The 24,075-nt window shown below is 44.1% G+C and overlaps 1 protein-coding gene across 1 annotated transcript in view; it reads left to right on the plus strand.

Moving 5' to 3' along the window:
• oacyl (O-acyltransferase like) overlaps nucleotides 1-3,104 on the plus strand; it is a 69,859-nt gene extending 66,755 nt beyond the window's left edge. Inside the window, exon 13 of the mRNA XM_078225059.1 lies at nucleotides 3,003-3,104. Within this exon, the coding sequence (XP_078081185.1) occupies nucleotides 3,003-3,104 (102 nt within the window). The remainder of the gene's footprint in view (nucleotides 1-3,002) is intronic.
• Nucleotides 3,105-24,075: the final 20,971 nt, after the last annotated feature.

Genomic DNA, 24,075 nt, shown 5'->3' on the forward strand with positions numbered 1-24,075 from the left:
CACCCTCTGTGTAAAAAACCTACCTCATACATCTCCTTTAAACCTTGCCCCTCACACCTTAAACCTATGCCCCCTAGTAATTGATTCTTCCACCCTGGGAGAAAGCTTCTGGCTATCCATTCTGTCCATGACTCTCATAATCTTGTAGATTTCTATCAGGTTGCCCCTCAACCTCCATCGATCCAGTGAGAACAAACCAAGTTTCTCCAACCTCTCCTCATAGCTTTTGACGAAGGAGCAGCGCTCCGAAAGCTAATGGCATTTGCTACCAAATAAACCTGTTGGACTTTAACCTGGTGTTGTTAAAACTCTTACTGTGTTTACCCCAGTCCAACGCTGGCATCTCCACATCATGACCTCCCCTGTAGCCAGTGAGGATACAAAGATTTCTCTCAAGGCCCCAGCAATTTTCCCCCTTGCCTCTCTCAGTATTCTGGGGTATATCCCATCATGCCCTGGGGACTTGTCTACCTTAATGTTTCTTAAGAGCCCCAATACCTCCTCCTTTTTGATCTCAACATGACTCAAACTATTTACAGACCCTTTTCCAGAGTCATCGTCCACCAAGTCCTTCTCTTTGGTGAATACTGACGCAAAATACTCGTTTAATACCTCACCCATTTCCTCTCGCTCCATGCATAGATTCCCTTCACTGTCCTTGAGTGGGCCAACCCTCTCCCTGGCTACCCTCTTGCTCTTTATATATGTATAAAAAGCCTTGGGATTTTCCTTAATCCTGCTGGCCAATGCTTTTTCGTGACCCCTTTTAGCCCTCCTTAATCCTTGCTTAAGTTTCTTTCTGCTTTCCTTGTATTCCACACTTGCTTCGTGTGTCCCCAGCTCCTAGCTTTGATAACTGCTTCATTTTTCTTTTTGACAGACTCACAATATCTCTCTTTATCCAAGGCTCCCAAAACTTGCCATACTTATCCTTCATCCTTACAGGAATGTGCCAGTCCTGAACCCCTATCAACTTACACTTGAAAGCCTTCCACATGTCAGATGTTGATTTGCCCTCAAACATCTGCCCCCAGTCTACATTCTTCAGTTCCTGCCGAATAATAAAACATAGAATCCCTACAGCGCAGAAGGTGGCCATTCAGCCCATCAAGTCTGCACTGACAACAATCCCATCCAAGCCCTACCTCCACAAACCCACACGTTTACCCCGCTAATCCCTCTAACCTACACATCCCAGGACACTATCCCCATAATCCCATGCATTTACCCTAGCGAGTCCCCCTGACACTAAGGGGACATTTAGCATGGCCAATCCACCTATCCCGCACATCTTTGGACTGTGGGAGGAAACCAAGCACCCGGAGGAAACACACGCAGACATGGGAAGAATGTGCAAACTCCACACAGACAGTGACCCAGGTCAGGAATTGAATCCAGGCCCCTGGAGCTGTGAGGCAGCAGTGCTAACCACTGTGCCACCATGCCGCCCATTCCTTCCCCTCATTTTAGGGCATGAGAGGAATCACGGATGTAAGCGGGAAGGGGCTGGACAAGAGGAGAGAGAATGGAGTCAAGATAGGAGGAAATGAGTTCGGTGCGGCAGGAACAGGCTGACAGGATGGGCCTACCGGAGTAGTTGTTTGTGGACTTTGGGAAGAACAGCATTATGTTTACCTCTGATCCACTCTATCAGTGTAAAATAAATGAACACTTACCATGTCTTGTCCCACAATAATATCAATTGGATCAAAGATCATTCTTTTGATTTTTAAAAATATTTATTTCTAAGGAATTAAAGAAAAGTACATCTGAATATATAATAAATTTCTGATAAATCTGGATCATTTTGACCTGGAATTGTTTTTTTTGTTGACATAATTCCCTCTAATATCAGCTTAACTGGCACAAGGAATCATGGAATTTTTCAATGTAACTTGCGCTCAGTGCAACTTGCCTTTCCATGGTTCCTTCCCCTAATTTTAATATTGTGCTAGGATTAGAACCTGCCACAAAACTGGCCATGCCCCCAGATGAATGAATCATCATTGAGAATTTATACTAATCGCGCTCATTTGCAAGCATTGAAGAAGTCTCCAGAAACTGAAGCTGAAATGTAAAGGCAAAAAGACATCAATAGGTATGTTTTGGATGTTATTATTAAAGATATGAAGAAACTGTAGTATCCCAATCTAAACAGGAAACAGTTTAATATGTTTCTTTAAGAAGTTATTTTAAGGAATTTAAAATCAGTTTACTCACAGATGGTGGAGTCGATTCTATGATTTGAAATGTGATTGAAATTTGAAATTTGAAATTTGTGATAAACCCATTTTCAGTTGTATTAATCAAACCACCCAAGTTAACACTCTTAAGTACATCAAGGAATATTAAAGAAAATAACTCTTCAAATTGTCAAAATGTTGCTGGATTATGGTGGTTCATAACCATTTTGTTTTTGATGATATGTGAATAAATCTGAATTGAGATTTAGGTTGGGAGAGAGGGATCCAAAACCCTTTGCAAAACCGGTGTGACTTTGGATGCAATTTGTTCTGGAATTGTGGATTATCGGGAACATGATCTTCAGTGTTATAACACAGTGGAATGCCTGGGTGAAAGACAGTTTTGTACCCTTCAATTGCCGTTTTCTCAGGCTGCATTCTCCGACCTTGCCCGCAGCTGGGATTCTCCAATCCTGCTGCAGTGAACGGAGATTTGGCTAAGCGCAAAATTCTCCATTCTCACTGGCAGTGGCGGCGGGGCATGAACGGCCGGAGAATTCTGTTTTTCATTTCTTATACTATGAATATTCTTAGGACTGCTCCTCCTTCATCACCTTGATACTTGCATATCATTTTTTACACTACTTTTCTGGCAAAATTACAATGACGGAGCTTGAACAGCGCGGAGGAAATTTCAAGCTTATGTAAGAGTTACATTACACAGTCACTTAAGTTCCTGAGAGAGTCTTTTCAAAATATGTGATTTTATCATTTGAAATTGATGAACCATTCTAGTTTTCTCTTCTTTTCTCTTCCTAGTTTTACCTCTTCATCGGTCACACAGTTTTGGCGCACATTCTCGGATTTGCACTCTGCATACTCATTGAAAATCCTATTCAAAGGTTAAGAAAATACTTCTGATGATCTAAATCCAGAAGAGATGAAGTAAACCCTTTCATATTTCCTGCCCGGAGAACCAACATTTTGATTTTGTCTTCATGAACATAATATACTGAATTGAACTTTTATGTGCCAAGAATATGGCCTGCTGGTTCAGAGAACATCTCATTCTTTGATGGCATTAGTACCATCTGCACTCTTTGAGACTGTTTAAGAAAATATGGTAAACAAAATTTGATGCAAGTTTCATATCTCAGTCTATATTTGAGCTGTCCTAGTCTTATTATCCTCCAGCCAGTCTTCTTGAGGAACGTGCCATTCATTTAAATTCCTTTGATAATGCAATGCTTAACAGTAATCAGAATTAAATTTTAATTATGAGCGTAGTTGTATGGTAAATTGCTGCATAAAAACTTATTTCACTAGCTATTGAAGTCTACCTTTCTGGAAAACACTAGTAAATAAAAATGGACAATAAGAAAGTGCTTTCTGTTCCTTTGTTAATCAAAAGAATGCTACTGTTCCACACCATGTGAAATTTACTTTAATATATGCTGCTGAAAAAAGTGACATGTTGTCAAAGCTTTTCAGCTTGCACTTATCAGATATGCAAGAATACCAAATGTAAAGGGAACAACAAATAATACCATCAATCATCTATTGAGGAAATATAGCAACACAAATGGATCAAACTGAAAAGTGAAAGAAATTTGTGCATCTATGGTATTGAACAGATTGGTAGTAGGGTCATAATTTTCGTGATGCCTTACACTGTGCTTCATCTAAGGTGCTCAAAGGTCTTTCTTTCTTGATTTAAATTTTGATTTCAATTTTACATGTGTCTGTATTGTCTTTTTCAAAGACATTTTTGTTTCTTATGGCCTGAATTTTATGCTCCCCGCACTGCCCCATTCCCCCTGGCGTGGATTCTGAGGTGTGCGGGAGGGCTGAGAGCATGAAATTGCATTGGTGGGATTTCCTCTGGGATCCCAACTACACTCACCCGGAGACAATTTTATGGTGGGGTTGATGATATGTGAATAAATCTCAATTGAGATTTAGGTTGGGAGAGAGAGATCCAAAACCCTTTACAAAACCGGTGTGACTTTGGTGCAATTTGTTCTAGAATTGTGGATTATCGGGAATATGATCTTCAGTGTTATAACACAGTGGAATGCCTGGGTGAAGACAGTTTTGTACCCTTCATTTGCCGTTTTCTCAGGCTGCATTCTCCAACCTTGCCCGCAGCTAGGATTCTCCAGTCCCGCTGCAGTGAATGGAGATTTTCTTTGAAGGGAAGCCTGCCTTTACCCCAATTAAGGCCCTTAAAGGACCACTCAGGATAACTCAGGAAAGGAAATCTAAAAGATTTGCCATCCTTAATCTTGGACGATAAGGTGAGGGGTGTCTCCATTGGAAGACTCCTTTAAACTGGGGCTCCCTCCCCTCAAGGACCAGATGCCTCCTTCTCCTATACTGGCCTACCCCCTGATAATCCAGTCGTCCCCCCCCCCCCCACTCCCCTGGTCCTCCTAGGCATCCCCTACCATCCCTTCCTTGGGACCCCTGGCAGTTACTTTCACACCAGCTCCTTACACTTCATCCTAGGCACAGAGCTGCAATACCTCTTCTGGCCACTGCAGTGCCTTGTCAGAATGGGCTGGAGAGTTGCCTGCCAATCTGATTAGCCAACAACTCTCCAAGGCTGGACTTCCTTCCAAGCATGGACGGCAGTCCCACATACTGCCAATCAATGTTAATTTTGAGATTAAGATGATAATAATCCTTTGACAAGGTACCGCATGGTAGGTTGTTGCATAAGGTTAAATCTCACGGGATCCAGGGTGAGGTATCTAAATGGATACAAAATTGGCTTCTTGACAGAAGCCAGAGGATGGTTGTAGAGGGTTGTTTTTCAAATTGGAGGCCTGTGACCAGCGGTGTGCCTCAGGGATCAGTGCTGGGTCCACTGTTATTTGTCATTTATATCAATGATTTCGTTGAGAATATAGGAGGCATGGTTAGTAAGTTTGCAGATGACACTAAGATTGGTGGCATAGTGGACAATGAAGAAAGTTATCTCCAATTGCAATGGGATCTTGATCAATTGGGCCAGTGGGCTGACGAATGGCAGATGGAGTTTAATTTAAACAAATGCGAGGTGATGCATTTTGGTAGATTGAACCAGGGCAGGACTTACTCAGTTAATGGTAGGGCATTGGGGAGAGTTACAGAACAAAGAAATCTAGGGGTACATGTTCATAGCTCTTTGGAAGTGGAGTCACAGATGGACAGAGTGGTGAAGAAGGCATTCAGCATGCTTGGTTTCATCGGTCAGAACATTGAATACAGGAGTTGGAATGTCTTGTTGAAGTTGTACAAGACATTGGTAAGGCCACACTTGGAATACTGTGTGCATTTCTGGTCACCCTATTATAGAAAGGATATTATTAAACTAGAAAGAGTGCAGAAAAGATTTACTAGGATGCTACCGGGACTTGATGGATTGAGTGATAAGGAGAGGCTGAACAGACTGAGACTTTTTTCTCTGGAGCATAGGAGGCTGAGGGGTGATCTTATAGAGGCCTATAAAATAATGAGGGGCACAGATCAGATAGATAGTCAATATCTTTTCCCAAAGGTAGGGGAGGTTTAAGGTGAGAAGGGAGAGATACAAAAGTGTCCAGAGAGGCAATTCTTTCACACAGAGGATGGTGAATGTCTGGAACAAGCTGCCAGAGGTAGTAGTAGAGGCGGGTACAATTTTGTCTTTTAAAAAGCATTTAGATAGTTACATGGGTAAGATGGGTATAGAGGGATATGGGCCAAATGCGGGCAACTGGGATTAGCTAAGGGGTTTTAAAAAAGAAAGGGCAGCATGGACAAGTTGGGCCGAAGGGCCTGTTTCCATGCTGTAAACCTCTATGACTCTATGACTCTAATCTTGCTCGAGGATTGTTCTTCACAGTATCTTGATCTAACCACTGGTTTATATTTGCTGGCCTGTCAGAGTCAGTGGGGATGCGTTCTCCGCTGAATCTCCAGATCCTATCACATGAAAAATTCAGGCCATGTGTTAATGATATTGTATTCTTTGGGCATCTATGTTCACTTGAGATTTCAGTTTGATATGAAGAAACAGCTTGCATATATTCAGTTTATTTATTTTTGGGTTGTGAGCTAATACAAGAAGAATTTTTGTTGTACGGAAATTAGAACAAAGAAAGAGGTTACTCCATTATATGTTATCATCCTGTTGTGGCTGGGAGTCTGTTCCCATATGGACATTGCCCTTTTGTATTGCTTATTGTACAGTTTAATTTTGTGGTTGCATTAAAGCTCAATGTTTTCACCCAATTATTATTGAGATTGTGATCCAGTTTATGTGCCAAACTGAAGGTAATCACACACTACTATCAATGAAGTAATGAATGAAGGCCTAAAAATGCAGCTAAAAGGATTACAAGGAAGGATCAGGGAAGCAGATATTTTCCTGGATTGTTGAGGAGCCCTGCAGCTCGAGAGGGTGATACTCACTGCCAGAGAGCCACCACACTCCAGGATTTGTCAACCATCTTGGACTTAACAGTCACCTCAGAACCATTGAACCAGAGTGAAAGCAAATCCTCCTTACTGAGGGACTGTCGAAGAAGGGAGAACTTCAGAAAATACATGCCTTATTCTGAGCGGAATTCTGGTTCTCAATCCTAAACAGAGCATCCATCTTGCTCCAAATCTCCATTCAAAGGACATGTATCTTCAGCTACCCAAAGCTTGAAATTGTTTGTTCTGGCTGCCACATCCTTGCTATTCATGTTATCTGTGTTTTCAGTGCTGGAAGGCCGACTGTTGCAACATGTAAACCGATGAGACTATTTTCATTAAAATGTTGAAGGCATTTTTAAAATCAGTTTGTCTTCAAACCTTTTCTCTTAAGGCTGTCATTTGAAAGAAAATAGCTTTGAATGTTTTATGGCAATGTTGTGAAGTTACCCTACATCCTTTACTTCATTTTTTTGTTAAATGTGCTGTAGCTTTGACATTTTTCAAGATGTGCATTTGGAAGGTTGCTACCCCGTGTCACGTACTTCATGAGCAGCAATTGTCATTGTCCCTTTAAGTCCATTTCATACTGGACTTGAATCATCCAGTGTTGTTAGCCTGGATTAATGTCCAGTAGACTCAACTGGATATTGAAAGCTTGACTGAATTGACAGCGCTTTTTAATCTGCTTTTGAAAGCTGAGGGTAAAAGCACCATGCAGAGTCTTACAGCATGTAACTTATAGTGACACTTCACTGCGACACTGGAGGAATGCTGTCATACTTGTGACATGAAACCAAGGTCCCATCTGTATGCTTCAGTGATGTAATGGATCCTTGAGATGACTTAAAGAACAGTTGGGGTTTCAACAATAAAAGCAGTGATTATGATTATATGCTCGAAGAGGACATTGCTTCCAGTACAATGTATTTATTAGAAATGAATGTAACATGGCAACCACGCCCCCCCCCCCACCGCCCTCGGCCGGATGGTTAACAGTGAGGCTGAATGTGTCGGGCTACAAGAAGATACAGATGGAATGGTCATGTGGGTAGATAAGTGGCAGATAGTGTGAGGTGATACACTTTGGAAGGAGTAGTTTGACAAGAAAGTGCCCAATAAATGGTAGGACACTAGGAAGTTATGTGAAACAAAGGGACCTTGCTGTGTTTGTCCACAGATCGCTGAAGATGGAAGGGCATGTTAGTAGAGTGGTGAAAAAGGCATATGGAACACTTGCCTTTATCAATTGAGGCATAGATTACAAAAGCAGGGTGGTCATGTTGGAGTTGTATAGAACTTTGATGGGGCCATGGCGAGAGTACTGTGTACGGTTCTTGTCGCCACATTATGGGAAGGATGTGATTGCACTGGAAGGGGTGCAGAGGCGTTTCACAAGGATGCTGCCCGGGATGAAACATTTAAGTTATGAAGAGAGGTTGGATAGGCTAGTGTTGTTTTCGTTGGAGAAGAGAAAACTGAGGGGATGACCTGATTGAGATGTACAAGATTATGAGGGGCATGGACAGAGTGGAAAGGGGCTAGCTATTCCCCTTAGTTGAAGAGTCAGTCACGAGAGGACATAGATTCAAGGTGAGGGGCAGGAGGTTTAGGGGGATGTGAGGAAAAAGGTTTTTACCCAGAGGGTGATGACGGAATGGAATGTGCTGCCTGGGAGGGTGGTAGAGGTGGGTTGCCTCACATCATTTAAAAAGCACCTGGATGATCACTTGGCATGACATAACATTCAAGGCAATGGGCCAAGTGCTGGTAAAAGGGATTAGGTGGGAGGTCAGGTGTTTCTCACGTGTCTGTGCAGACTCGATGGGCAGAAGAACCTCCCCTGTACTGTATGATTCTATGACTCTATGATTCCATGAATGTATGGAATCTACTTGGATGGAGCTAAGAAACAGCAAAGGGCACCAGACATTGTTTGGAGTTGTTTACAGATCACTTAATAGTAATGTTAATGCAGGGCAAGGTATTAATCAGGAGATGAGAGAAGCATGCAGCATGGGCAGCACTGTAATCATAAAGGACTTCAGTCTGAGCAGAATCTGGTTAAGCTAAGTGAGCATTAATGCTGTGGAAGACACAGTCCCGGAATGTGTTAGGGATGGCTTTCAAAACCAGTATGTTGGGGAGACAACTGGAGGACAGGCAATTCTGGATCTAGTGTTATGTAATGAAAAAGGGCTTGCATTGTGTTGCATAAGAACCTTTTGAGATGAGTAACCACAATATAGTTGCAAGCGAAGAAGTTCAATCTGAAGCTAGGGTGTTAAGTTGAATAAAGGCAATTATGAAGGCATGAGGGACAAATTTGGCTGAGGTGGAATGGGAAAATACATTAAAAGGTATGACTGTGCATAGGCAAAGGATAATCTTCAAAGAACTATTACATAGCATGCAGGACCTATACATTCCTTTAAGGTGCAACCCCCCCCCAAAATAAAGCCAGTCAATCATGATAGAGAACAGAATTTCAAGATTGTATTAGATTAAAAGGAAAGGTTTGTAAAGTTGCCAGAAATAGTGAGAATCCTGAGGATGGGGAGGTTTTTAGAGTACAGCAAAGGAAGGCCAAGAAACTGATAAACAAAGGGAGCGTAGACTATGGACAGGATTTTCTCGCCGTGCTCACCCCAAAATCGGAAAATCCCATCCAAGGTCAACAGACCTTTGGATGGTTCTCCCCCAACTCGCTACGATTCCCGTGGCAGGTGGGATGACAAAATTCCCCTCTATGAATGCAATATGGCGAAAAACATAAAAATGGACTGTAAACGTTTCTATAGGTATGTCAAAAGGAAGCGCTCGGCTAAGGCAAATGTGGGTCCATTACAGGCAGAGACAGGAGAATTTATTATGGAGAATAGAGAAATAGCAGAGAAGCTAAAGGATTGGGGGTGATTTTCAGCCCGTGTTCACCGTCAAAGGGAACGATGATGTGGGCTGAAAATCCAGAGACAATCGGGAAACGTGATTCTCCCTGGAGGTTTCGCTTTCTCCAATTTTCCCCACCCCTCGTTAGTGAGATCACAAGATTCACGCCCATAAAGGGCGAGAACCTCATTTTAATGCCTTTACATATATTTTAGTCTAATTATCAGGATCTCCCCCATCCCCCCCCCCCCCCCCCCCTCCCGCCATATTTACCCTTCTCGCCATATTTTCAAACCTCACCGACATGATGTCAGGCCAGTGAGGTTTACAATAGGCTCATCAAAACGTGAACCTGTCAGGGGGATCCCTCCAGGAGCGCAAAGGCGAGTATAGCCCCCCAGGGGAGAGAGACATGCCCAAGCACTGCCCCCGGCACTGCTCCCATTATTGCCCCTGGCACAGGTTGGCACTGTAGATGTGTAGGGGATGGGAAAAGCGTGCACTCAAAGGGGAGGAAATGCCAGTGATGATGTGGCGGGGTGGGAGGGGGGTGCGTGGAAGAGGGAAATGCTGGTGGTAATGTGAAGGAGACGTGGAGAAGGAATTGCTGGCAATGACTGCTTGAAAGGGGGGTGAGGGGAAGGTTATTTTTAGCTCTGATTGGGGCACTCTTTAAAAAGATCTCTGGAGTCAGGCTTTGCTGATGTGCTTAATGACGACATGAAACATGCCCGCTGCTTTTTTTGACAAAATGCCATACGATCTGGAGAGAAAAACTGCCTGTTTCTCCAGAGAGAAGCACACTGATTTTCTGTCAGATCCTGACACGTTGCCGTTTTTGATACGATTCCACCCATTCATTATTTTGTGTCTGTTTTCATTAAGGAAGATACAGGAAATCTTCAAGGTGTACAAATCCAAGGGACGAGGGAGAATGCGGCGTTGAAGGAAATTAGCACAAGTTATAAGGTTGTTTGAAAACATTAATGGAACTGAAAGTTGACAAGCCCCTGGGACCCAATATTATGCATCCCAGTGTTGAAAGTGGCTTTTGTAAACGTAATGGATGCATTGGTGATCATCTTCCAATGCTGCAGATGCAATAGTTCCTGAAGATTGGGAAGTTAGTAAGTGTCACCCCACTACTTAAGAAAGGAGGTAGAGGGAAAACAGGGAATTACAGACTTATTAGTCTTACAGATTTACTAGGATGCTACTGGGACTTAATTGTTTGAGTGATAAAGAGAAGCTAGATGGACTAGGACATATTTTGCTGGAGCATAGAAAGCTTAGGGGTGATCTTATAGAGGTCTATAAAATAATTAAGGGCATAGATAAGATAGATAGTCAACATCTTTTCCCAAACGTAGGGGAGTCTAAAACTAGAGGGCATAGGTTTAACGTGAGAGGGGAGAGATACAAAAGTGTTCAGAGGGGCAATTGTTTTCACTCAGAGGGTGGTAACTGTCTGGAACGAGCTGCCAGAGGTAGTAGTAGAGGCGGGTACAATTTTGTCTTTTAAAAAACATTTAGACAGTTACATGGGTAAGATGGGTATAGAGGGATATGGGTCAAATATGGGCAACTGCGACTAGCTTAATAGTAAAAAAAGGATGGCATGGACAAGTTGGGCCAAAGGGCCTGTTTCCATGCTGTAAACCTCTATGACTCTTTGGGCCTTGATTTTACCATCGTATTGTGCCTGTTTTTGGGTGCAAAAACTTGGTAACGTCGGGCGTGAGGTGAGTAGCGCGATCTGCGCTGGTTCCCCCTTTACCCTCTTTTGCATGCATTTAAATTGACTTAATGGCTGCACGCCCAACTTTACCAGCACTTCCTCCCACAGTCTGAAAGACGTGGTGGTTGGGTGCACTTACCATGTTAAGTACACACTATTTTGTACCTCGGTGTACCCAAACAAGCGCCGGAGTGTGGCGACTAGGGGATTTTCACTAACTTCATCGCAGTGTTAATGTAAGCCTCCTTGTGAAAAATAAATAAATAAAATTTACTTTTTTACCTCAGAAAATATATTATTGCCAACGTGGGAGTGCAACGAATGTTCACCAGACTTGTTCTGGGGATGGCAGGGCTGATCTAAGAAGAGATATCCGGGAAATTGGGCCTGGATTCTCTTGAATTTTGAAGAATGAGAAGTGAAACTTATAAAATACTTAAAGGAATAGACAGGGTAGATGCAGGTCTGATGGTCCGGATGTTCTTGATCTGGTGCACTTTGGTCATATGGATCTTGTACAAACGAATCAACGGGAAGAGGGTGTTGCAGGACGTGCAGAGCAGCCCATCGATGCGGTAATGGATGATCACCTACCTGACCGATGTTCTGTCATATGTTGGCTCGAAAACGACTCCTTCCATGAAGGTCACCATTTCAGAAGTTTCGCCATCTGTTTCAATTACAGCTTCATTAGCCTTGGTTTCTGTTCCCATATTTGAAATAAAATATTTCTTATTGTAGAAGGTTCGTGTAACGATGCTTGTATCTTCCGGTGGGTGGGCCGTCCACTCGAGCTCTTCTAAAATAGATGTAGTGTCGTCCGCTACCGAGGGTCTGGCTCATTTGGTCTAGCAACTGAGTTCAGCTCCCAGTCGGGCAGGTAGTAATGACAGGATCTCAAGATCTCCTCTTCTGTTTGAGTTGAGGCAGGTCTTGTTACTAGCTCGAGAGAGCTAGAACTTGTGTAACTATGGCTTTGACATTTAGCACAGTGCATTGTTAAGGGCGCAGCTGTGGGGAGGTTGTTTATCCGGGATGCTTCCCAACCGGACTCATCCGTCGAAGGTGGATATTCCATAGTTTTTTGCGGGTGATACCATCTTACAACTAAGTATCTGATCTACGCAGATCATGGCCATCTTGTGCTTTTTTGTAGTTGTTTAGTCCCTCAGAAGCAGGCTACTAAGTTTACATGGAGGCACGACTGTCACTATGGTCGCCAAAAATATGTCAAAAACACCACAGAGGTAACTAGCCAGAATTGACTCTCCGAGGAGACCCGTCCAAGAGAGTCGTAGTTACCCTTCCTGTTTACCCACACTTCATTGAATTTCTTCACTTGACATTCAGAGCACTGGGCAGAAATCACATCACGTAAACACCCACCTGCGGCCATCGTGAGGCTTTGTTTTAATGAAACAATTGGATTCCCCTGTTCTGCACCAGTTTTAAGTCAGCTGGTGGTGCCGGCCAAGATCACCTGCCTGCTGAGGAGGCCGATGGGTACTGCAGCTGGGGCGGTCCACAGGAAGGGCCCAGCGTGCATCCAGAGTCAGCACTACTCCGGAGGGTGACGCCTCATCCAGCCGTGGCACGTGCCCAGCTCCACTTCGCACCGCAGCCTGACCGCCCTGGCCCTCAGGGCCAATCCTTATCTCAAAGTTACAGATTTGACTTGCCGACTTCCCTTACCGACACAAACCCCACAAATATCCCCATGTTCCACAAATATCCCCACGTTCAATGATGAGAGAGCCCAGCACATCAGTGCAAAAGACAAGGCTGGAGCAATTGCAAGCCACAAGTGCCAAGTGGATGATCTATCTTAATCTTCTCCTGAGGTCAGATAGCATCACAGATGCCAGTCTTCCAACAATTTGGTTCAATCCAAGTGATACTAGGGAATTGTTGAAGACACTTTGTACAGCAAAGGTTATGGCCCCTGAAAACACACTAGCCACAGTATAGAAGACTTGTGCTCGAGAACAAGCAGTACAGTAATGGGATGGGATGGGGGTGTCACTGGTTTGGCCAGCATTTATTATCCATCCGTATTTGTCCTTGAGAAGGTGCTGCCTTCTTGACCCGCTGCAGTCCATGTATTGTTTGTATATCCACAATATAGTTGAGGAGAGAATTCCAGGATTTTGACCCAAGAAAAGTGAAAGAGCAGTAATCTAATTCCAAATCAGATCAGTCTGTGGCTTGAATGTGATCTTCCAGGTGGTGGTGCCTTTGTCCTGCTTGGTTGCAGAGCTTGCACGTTTGCAAGGTCCTGTTGAAGGAGTCTTCCTGAGTTGTTGCATGAATCTTCTGGACGGTACACACTGCTGCCATTGAATGTTGGCCCTGGAGGGAGTAAATGTTTTTGGTTGTGTGGTGATATAAACAGGGCCTAGTTTTAAGGCAGATAAAATTGGATATCCTAAATTAAAGAATTGGGCATATTAAAATCAAACACAGTCAAACCTCAGGCAGGCCAATTGTACAAATTCACAAACGTGTCTGCGCCTGACCCATCAACCACCCATCAAAGGTCGTTACAATCTATCGAGACTTAGCAGGAGATCATTGCACCTTATTGAAATGCACCGGCCTATTGTTAGAAGCCCAGATCGGGCCAGCCTTTCTGTCACCAAGAGTTCCAGTAGATACCTTATCTGATAACAAGTTATACATGAACAACAGCATGAAGATGGACACCTGGGGGCAGACCCTGGTGTCCTGTTAGGCAGACATCAAGAAACCCACTGGGTATTGGAACCCCCTCCTGGAACCTCATTGGCCGGAAGCCAGAGAAGTTTCTGGAAAGGCAAGCAGGCTGGGAGATAAAGGGACACACTTGGAGATACACAGGAGTGAAGACTCGACTAAGGAGACAGCCTTGCCCATTTGGAAGACTGACTGAAGAAGGAAGGAAGGAAGAAGCTGCCATCGAGACTCACCTTCGTGACGATGGACCAGAGGGACTCAGAGAATCGAGCCTGCAGTTCAACCAAACCATCTTTACGGGTAGTATACTTGAATCTGGAGTATCCTCTTGTTTTATGTGGGTAATTTAAGGGTTAGTAGTGTTATTATTAATAAACTTGTTGAACCTTCACTTGTGTTTGTCCTTTGTCCATCTTGCAAATAAGGACATCAGGGTAAAACCTTAGAGTAAGCAAATGGGTCGAAAGTATTTGAGAATTAACAGGTACAACAGCGGTCGATGGAGTGCCTTTCAAGCAGGTTGTATTACCCTGGATGGTGCCAAGCTTCTTGAGTGTTGTTGGATATTTAACCATTTGGGTAAATGGAGGGTATTCTACCACACTCCTGACCTGTGCTTTGTCGATGGTGAATTTGATTTGGGTGTTAGGGGGTATATTACTCTCTACAGAGTTCCCAGTCTTTGACTTGCTCTTGTAGCCAGTTCAGTTTCTGGTCAATGGTAACCTCCAGGATGTTGATAGTGGGGAATTCAGTGATGGTAACACCATTGAATGTCTAAAGGAGGTAATTAGAATTTCTCTTGTTGGAAATGGTCCTTGCCTGTCAATTGTCACTTATCAGCCAAAGCCTGAATTTTGTCCAGGTCTTGCTGCACCTGAATATGTACAGCTTCAGTATCTGAGGAATTGTGAATGCTACTGAACATTGTCTGTGGATGATTGCACATCAACCACTTCGAATTTTATGGTGGAAGGAAGGCCGTTCATAAAACAACTGGAGATTGTTGGACCCAGGACACTACCCTGACGAATTCCTGCAGTGATTCCGGGAACTGAGGTGATTGACCTCAACAGACATAACCATTGTCCTTTGTGCTAGGTATGACTCCAACCGGAGGAGTATTTTCCCCTGATTCCCATTGACTCCAGTTTTGCTGGGGCTCCTTCATGCCACACTTGGTCAAATGCTGTCTTGATGTCAAGTGAAGTCACTGTCATCTTACTTCTTGAGTTTTTTCCATGTCTGAACCAAGGTTGTAATGAGGTCAGGAGCTGAGTGACCCTGGCAGAACCCAAACTGAGCTTTCGTGAGTAGGTTATTGCTATGAGAGTGATGCTTGATAGCACTGCTGATAACACCTTGCATCATTTTACTGATGATTGAGAGTACACTCATGGGGTGGTAGTAAGTTAGGTTGGATTTGTCCTGCTTTGTGTAGATCGGACAATGTCAGGACTATAGACAATTTTCTACATTGTCGTGTAGATGCCAGTGTTGCAGCTGTACTGCAACAACTTGACTAGGGACACAACAAATTCTGAAGCACAAGATATTAGTACTATTGCTAGAATATTGCCAGGGCCCATAGCCTTTGCAGTATCCAGTGCCTTCAGCTGTTTTTTCATATCATGTGGAATTAACTAAATTGAAGATCGGCACTGTGATGCTGAGAACCTCCAGGGGAGGCTGAGATGAATCATCCACTCGGCACTTCTGGTTGAAGGTTATTGAAAATGCTTCAGCCTTATCTTTTGCACTGATATGCTGGGCTCCTCCCATTATAGAGTCATAAAGCACAATAAGAGGCCCTTTGGCCCATTTGGCCGGCCATCAAGCAGCTATCTATTCTAATCCCATTTTCCAGCACTTGGTCCATTGCCTTGTATGCTATAGTGTTTCAAGTGCTCATCTAAATGCTTCACGACTGTTGTGAGGATTCCTGCCTCTACCACCCTTTCACCAGTGAGTTCCAGATTCCCACCACCCTCTGCGTGAAAAACATTATCCTCAAATCCCCTCTAAATCTCCTGCTCCTTACCTTAAATCTCTGCCCCCTGATTATTGACTCCTCTACCAAGGGAAAAAGTCCTTCCTATGTTCCCTACCTATGTCCCTCATAATTTTGTACACCTCGGTCATTGAGGATGGGGATATTTGTGGAGCCTCCTCCTCCAGTGAGTTGTTTAATTGCCCACCATCATTCACAACTGGATGTGACAGGTCTGCAGATCTTAGATCCGATCTATTGGTTCTGGAGTCACTTAGCTGTGTCTATCCATTTGGTTTATGCCATTTGGCATGCAAGTAATCCTGTTTCGTAGCTTCATCAGGGTTGACATCTCATTTTTAGGTATGCCTGATGCTGCTCCTTGCGGGTCTGCCTGCATTCTTCATTGAAGCAGGGTTGATCCTCTGGCTTGAGGGTAATAGTAGGGTGGGGAATATGCTGGATCATGAGGTTACAGATTGTGGTTGAGTACAGTTCTGCTGCTGCTGCTTACGACTCACAGCACCTCATGGTTGCTCAGTCTTGAGTTGCTAAACGTGTTTGAAATCCATTCCATTTAACACAGTGGTGGTGCCAAACAGCACTATAGGGGTATCCTCAATGTGATTATGAGACTTCATCTCCAGAAGCACTGTACTGTACCCATTCCTACTGATACTGTCATGGGCAGATAGATGCCCTGCTGCCGGCAGGATGGTGAAGCTGAGTTCAGGTATGTTTTTCCCTTAGTTGGTTCCCTCACCACCTGCTGCAGACCCACTCCAGCAGTTATGTCCTTTAATACTCGGCCAGCTCTGATGTGGAGCCACTCTTGATGATGCACGTTGAAGTCTCCAACCCAGAGTACATTGCCACCCTCAGTGTTTCCTTGAAGTGATGTTCAACATGTGGGAGTACTGATTCATCAGCTTGGAATGACAGATGGTCAGGGCAGAATGGGGCAATCAGCAAGAGGTTCACTTACTCAAGCTTGACACGATGCCATGAGACTTTGTGGCAACTCCCTCGCGACCTCTGATGCATCATTGTCAAAGGTTTCAGTGGTTGAGACAAGATCAACCTACCGTGTTGTGGGGGTTATGGGAGTGCACTTAGGTGGGCTGGAAGGAAGCTGGTGGGCTGGGCAATTGCCCTATTTGACTTGCCGCCCCCGCCAAAAACACGGCCAGTGGGACCAGGTAAAAACCCAGCCCAGAGTCCCTGTTGTAATTTCTGTGAATTCTCTTCAGCATTTGCTGGCAATGATCACTTGACATCTCCTGGCACAGAGAGAAATAATGTTCCACTTCAGTAAGAATTTCAGCTAAGTAGAAACAGATGCCAAATTTGTAAGGAAACCCTGTACTCGATACAGCAAATCTCATTTATAAAGACATCCATCATGAGACCATTCCCTGTTTGTTCTGCATTTTCCCGTATGTTAGTTTGCCTTGTAATGAGGATATATATTTATAAATTAATCACTCCAAAGGAAATACCATTGATTTTCATGCCTGCAGCAAATTCTGACAATGATGTTAACATCCGACATCTAGTGAAATTGCATTTACATAGGAACGTCGGAACATCTGACTTAGATGAGGCAGTAGGCATTCGGCTCTTTGAGCCTGCTCTGCTATTAAATATGATCATGGCTGATCTGGTTATGGTCTCAATTACACTTTCCTGTCTGCCCCCCATAACCCTTGACGCCCTTGTCAAATCTGTCTAACTCGAATAAATTCAAATGGCCCAGCCTGCACTGCGTTCTGGGGAAGAGAATTCCACATACTAATGAATGTCTGAGGGAAAGCAATTCTCCAATTCTCATCTGCCAATGTTTTGCCTACTCATTTAATCTGTCTATATCCCTTTCTACCTGTTCTTGACAACTTATTTTCCTACCTATCTTGGTGCTTTCGGTGAATTTCGCTGCCATACATTCAGTTCTTCCATCCAAGGTACAGATGCAGATTGTAAATAGTTGAAGGCTGGTCCCTATGGCTCTTCACCAGTTATAGCAAACAAATCCTTCATCTGTGCTAATCTGTTACCTGTTACACCATGTGATCTTACCTTGTGTAATAACCTTTGATGTGGCACTTTATCAAATGCGTTTAGAAAATCCAAGTACACCATGGCCAGAATTCTCCGGCTATTCATGCCGGTGGCATATTCTGGTCCCACCGACAGTGCACTTTGCCGTAGGTTTCCCGGTGGTGTAGGGTGCAGTCAATGCGAAATCCCATTGACCAGAAGACCCTGCTGCCAGCGGATGGTGTTCTGCCTTCCGCCGCAAGAAACACACTGCAGGGAGGCCAGAGAATCCACCACCCACCACCACCCCCCCACCCCACCCGTCATGTCTACAGATTCCCTTTTATCCACCTTGCCTCAAAAAATCCAATGAAGTAGTTAAACATGATTTCTCTTTCACAAAGCCTGATCCCATTATGTTTTTCTAAATATTCGGCTATAACCACCTTAATAATGGAATCTAGCAGTTTGCTTGTGACAGATGTTATGCTAACTGGTCTGCAGATTTTTGTTTCCTGTCTCCCTCCTTTCTTAAATAAAGATGTCACATTAGTTAGTTTCCAAGCCACTGGGACCCTTCCAGAATTGAAGGAATTCTGGAAGATTTTTACCAATGCATTTATTCTCTCTGCAGCCATTTCTTTTAAGATCCTAGAATCAGAGGAGGACTTACAATGAAACACATTGTGCCTGGACCCCAACCAATTGTGTGTTGCGGGGGGGGGGGGGGGGGGTGGGGTGGCGGGAAGGGTATGTTGGCTAGTGTCTTTGTTTTAACGTTTACTTAATAGTGTCACAAGTAGGCTTACATTAACACTGCAATGAAGTTACTGTGAAAATCCCCTAGTTGCCACACTCCGGCGTCTGTTCAGGTGCACTGGGGGAGAATTTAGCATAGCCTTTGCACCTAACCAGCATGTCTTTTGGATTGTAGGAGGAAATCGGAGCACCCAGAGGAAAGCCACACAGACACGGGAGAACATGCAAACTCCACACAGACAGTGACCCAAGCCGGGAATTGAACCCAGGTCCCTGCCGCTGTGAGGCAGCAGTGCTAGCTACTGTGCCAGGCATCAATCACAGCCTGAGAGCTCTGAATTTGCTGATTGAGACTATCAGCAAACAATCTAGAGCAACATCACTCTCAGATTGGTGGAGACCCCTAAGGCTCTCAGGAGGCCAGAGCAGCCTGAGCCAACGGCGAGCTTGCCTCGGGTGATTTGCTTTTGATTTGATTTGATTTATTATTGTCACATATATTAGTATACAGTGAAAAGTATTGTTTCTTGCATGCTATACTGGCAAAGCATATCATGGAGAAGGAAAGGAGAGAGTGCAGGATGTAGTGTTACAGTCATAGCTAGGGTGTAGAGAAAGATCAACTTAATGCAAGGTAGGTCCATTCAAAAGTCTGACAGCAGCAACTGTTCTTGAGTAGGTTGGTATGTGACCTCAGACTGTTGTATCTTTTCCCAATGGAAGAAGGTGGAGGAGAGAATGTCCAGGGTGCGTGGTGTCCTTAATTATGCTGGCTAATTTGCCGAGGCAGCAGGAAGTGCAGACAGAGTCAATGGATGGGAGGCTGGTTTATGTGATGGATTGGGCTGCATTCTTAACCTTTTGTAGTTTCCTGCGGTCTTGGACAGAGCAGGAGCCATACCAAGCTGTGATACAACCAGAAAGAATGATTTCCAAGGTGCATCTGTAAAAGTGGTGAGAGTCGTAGCTCACATGCCAAAATTCCTTAGTCTTCTGAAAAAGTAGAAGCATTGGTGGACTTTCTTAATTATAGTGTTGGCATAGGGGGATCAGGATAGGTTGTTGGGGATCTGGACACCTAAAACTTGAAGCTCTTGACCCTTTCTACTTCACCCCGTTGATGTAGACAGGGGCGTGTTCTCCACTCCGCTTCCTGAAGTCAATGACAATCTCTTTCATTTTGTTGACATTGAGGGAGAGATTATTGTCACTGCACCAGTTCACCAGATTCTCTATCTCATTCCTGCACTCTGTCTCATCATTGTTTGAGATCCGATCCACTGCGGTGGTGTCATCAGCAAACTTGAAAATCGAGTTGGAGGGGAATTTGGCCACACAGTCATAGGTGTATAAGGAGTATAGTAGGGGGCTGAAAACACAGCCTTGTGGGACACCGGTGTTGAGGATGATCATGAAGGAGGTGTTGTTGCCTATCCTTACTGATTGTGGTCTGTGAGTTAAGAATTTCAGGATACAGTCGCAGAGGGAGGAGCCGAGGCCCAGGCCACGGAATTTGGAGATGAGTTTTGTAGGAATAATGATGTTGAAGGATGAGCTGTAGTCAATAAATAAGAGTCTGACATAGGTGTCTTTGTTATCTAGATATTCCAGGGTTAAATGCAGGGCCAGGGAGATGGCATCTGCTTTAGACCTGTTGCAGCGGTAAGCTAACTGTAATGGATAGACTCCACCTTGTCCAAAACTGTTGCCTTTATGCAATCTTGCTCACCCATCAGCCCAATCCTCCATCTTTCCTATCCCTTCCTCCAATGCTCTGAAAAAAATGATCACCCTTCGAAGGCTGAGGATGAGGTGCTGGTGGTCATCAAGGGAAGCAGTTGTGTGACTCGACCAGGCCAGTAGCTAGGCTGGTGTGCAATGAACCACGGGTGAAGACGGGAGAGGTGAGGTCAGGCAGCAGGCAGAGAAGCCAGTGAGTGAATGAGCCAGCACATTTCCCAGAGTCTTCGTCTGCAAGCAGAGGTGAGGTGCGAGGGCTGAGGAGGCACCAGTAGTTGCGAGGGGAGCAGCGGGGAGAATCGAGCAGGCCAGCAGCAAGGCTGAAAGACCTGGTGGGTGGTGACTCCAAGGCAAGGTGGTGAGGCCAACCAGACAGTAGGCAAGGGGGCCAATGACTGAGCCAGCACATTTTGCAAGGTGTTCGCCATTGAACAGACGTGAGATGTGAGGGCCGACAAGACATTGGCAGACATCCAGGGGAGCAGCAGGGTGATTTGACCAGACTAACAGGGCTGAGGAGGGCTGAGCAAAGAGCCAAGGGTAAGGTGAGGAAGCCAGATAACCAGACAGGCAGCCAGTGAGCCAGCAGAACAGCGAGGGTGTTGAGTGAGCAGAGGCAACTTGAACCCCATGGCTGAGGAGGGCAAAACAAAAGCCTGTTCTTTCAGAAAATAATTTGTTAAAATCAAGACAGATCAGTCAATATTAAGCAATACTGTCGACCTGGCAGTCAAAGGTGCAGAAAATTGAAGGTGAGGTAAGAGGACAAAGCTGAGCAAAAAGAGAGTTTATCATTTTAATTTAGGAAGTTTGAAGTATTGAACAATGTACAAACTGTCCATTAATCCTCGTCCACAAATAGTACGGGTGAATTATCTTTTGATTTTGACTTGCTGAGTTCCGGAGATGCCACTTGAAAAAGTTGAACAAAAAATTAAAGAAGAAGAAGAAGTGGACTCTAAAATGGGAATGGAACTGCTCAAACTCATTCTTCTGCAACTGAAGTGAGGGAAGAAACCTATCCTGAAGACATTGCCTTATGGCTAAAATCTATTTCACTGAGTATGATTATATATTTTGTAATAAATAGACCAGAGAACATAGGTGACATGGAAAATTTGAGAAAAGCGTTTGATGTTAGAGGCCAAAAGCAGTTTAGAAGTCTTCATGAGTCCCATTTTCTGAGGGTGAAAAGAAATGGCATGACGGAAAGGACAAATTGATTGATTTTTTCAGAAATCGCCAAGTCAGTGTTATCTTTGCAAATTATTCCCTCATCCTAGTAAAGGGAAACGAGCACTCATTGACGGGTACTCTAACTGGAGAAATGTTGGAAGAGATCTTGCTGATTATGAGAATTCCAAAAGCCATATTAAGTCTCGATTCGTTCAAAGATGTAAATTATCTGGAAGAATAGATTCTGGGTGAACACCTTAGTTTGAAAAGGAGTGTTACCGGAGGAAAATGCTGAGATGTGTTGTTGCCACAATCAATCTGCTATCTTTCTTGGGACTTCCTTTAAGAGGACATGATCAGTCATCAGTGTCAAGTCGAAGAACTAATTTTTTAGGCTGCCTTGACAAGCTTCTCAAAGAACATTTGAAAAGCTATTAATATTATTTTCTAAAGTTTATTTATTAGCATCACAAGCAGGCTTGCATCAACACTGTAATGAAGTTACTGTGAAAATCCTCTAGTCACCACACTCCGGTGCCTGTTCAGGTACAATGAGAGAGAATTTAGCATGGCCAATACATCTAACTAGCATGTCTTTTGGACTCTAGGAGGAAACTGGAGCGCCCGAAGGAAACCCATGCAGACATGGGGAGACCAAGTAGACTCCGCACAGACAGTGACCCAAGCCAGGAATCAAACCCAGGTCCCTGAACTGTGAGGCAGCAGTGCTAACGACTGTGCTACTGTGCCGCCCAATATTCTGGCTCAGGGAAGACCAACCTTTTAACGCATTTCATCACTATAATGGCAGAGCGGCTCAGAAACCAATTCACTAATGGAGTAAAAGATGCCAGATACTATTCCATAATAGTTGATTCAACACCAGATGTGAGTCATATGAACCAATTAACAATAATTTTAAGATATGTGACCAGCGATGGTGATGTTGTAGAGTGTTTGGTCTGTTTTATTCAGCTACAATCCTAGTATCCGGAGACAATGGTTTTGGGAATCATTACAAATTTAGGTGTGGACATAGAATCATAGAATCCCCACAGTGCAGAAGGAGGCCACTCGGCCCATCGAGTCTGCACCGACCACAAACCCACCCAGGCCCTACCCCCACACATTTTACCCACTAATCCCTCTAACCTACGCATCTCAGGACTCTAAGGGGCAATTTTTAACCTGGCCAATCAACCTAACGCGCACATCTTTGGACTGTGGGAGGAAACCGGAGCACCCGGAGGAAACCCACGCAGACACGAGGAGAATGTGCAAACTCCACACAGACAGTGACCCGAGCCGGGAATCGAACCCGGGACCCTGGAGCTGTGAAGCAGCAGTGCTAACCCCTGTGCTACCGTGCCGCCCCAACATCAAAAATTGTTGTGGACAAAGCTTCGATAATGATGCAGGAAAATATTCAGATCTACATGCAAGACTGGTAATGCAAGCCCCTGTGCATTATTCATCCCATGTTCCAGTCACTCCTTGAATTTAATCTGCAACACAGCAGCTGAATCATGTGAGCAGGGCCTTGCATTTTATTGAATTTGTTCAAAATTTGTGCGCTTTTTTTGGTTTCCACAGAGCAGCGAAATATGCCGCAATCACCCTGGGAACAGGCACATGGGGAACATTTGACGGTCAAACGAATTTGTGATGCCAGATGGTCTGCTCATGCATGTTACTGTTTTGACTTTGAAACTGAACTTTGCCGATATAAAGGAATGCTTATCAGACGTAGCCACATTAAATTCAAAGAACCACCTGTGAAAGCTGAAGCAAAATCCTGAGCAGAGAAGTTTGAAAGGTACAATATTGCGGTTTTTGCTGTTTTGCGGAAATGTTTACTTCAAAGAATCAGTGCTGTCAGCAAATTGTCGCAAAATGTTGCTACAACTTTATTGAATGCTTCGCAATTGTTAAATTCTGTTAGAAGTTTTGTCATGGAAGTTCACAATGACTACATCTCAGTGGTGATGATGAGAAGCGCGTAAGACTTAGGAAGTTATTTTTTGATTAAACTCAAGGCAATGAAATCATGTTAAAAGGGAAAGAGAATAGAATTATAGAATCCCTACAGTGCAGAAAGAGGCCATTTGGTCCATTGGGTTTGCACCGGCTCTCTGAAAGAATATCTCACCTATACTCTCACCCTATCCCTGTAACCCCATGCATTTGGCTAATCCAACTATTCTGCACATCTTTGGACTGTGGGAGGAAACCGGGGGACCCAGAGGAAACACACAGACACAGAGAGAACATGCAAACTCCACACAGACAGCCACACAAGGTCATAATCAAACCCAGGTCTCTGGCATTGTGAGGTACCAGTTCAAACCACTGTGCCACCATGCTAATCATCATTGAGACTGTCAATGTTATTTTTGACACAGTAATGG

The sequence above is a fragment of the Mustelus asterias genome, chromosome 1 (assembly GCF_964213995.1).
Source record: "Mustelus asterias chromosome 1, sMusAst1.hap1.1, whole genome shotgun sequence".
Lineage (NCBI taxonomy): Eukaryota > Metazoa > Chordata > Chondrichthyes > Carcharhiniformes > Triakidae > Mustelus > Mustelus asterias.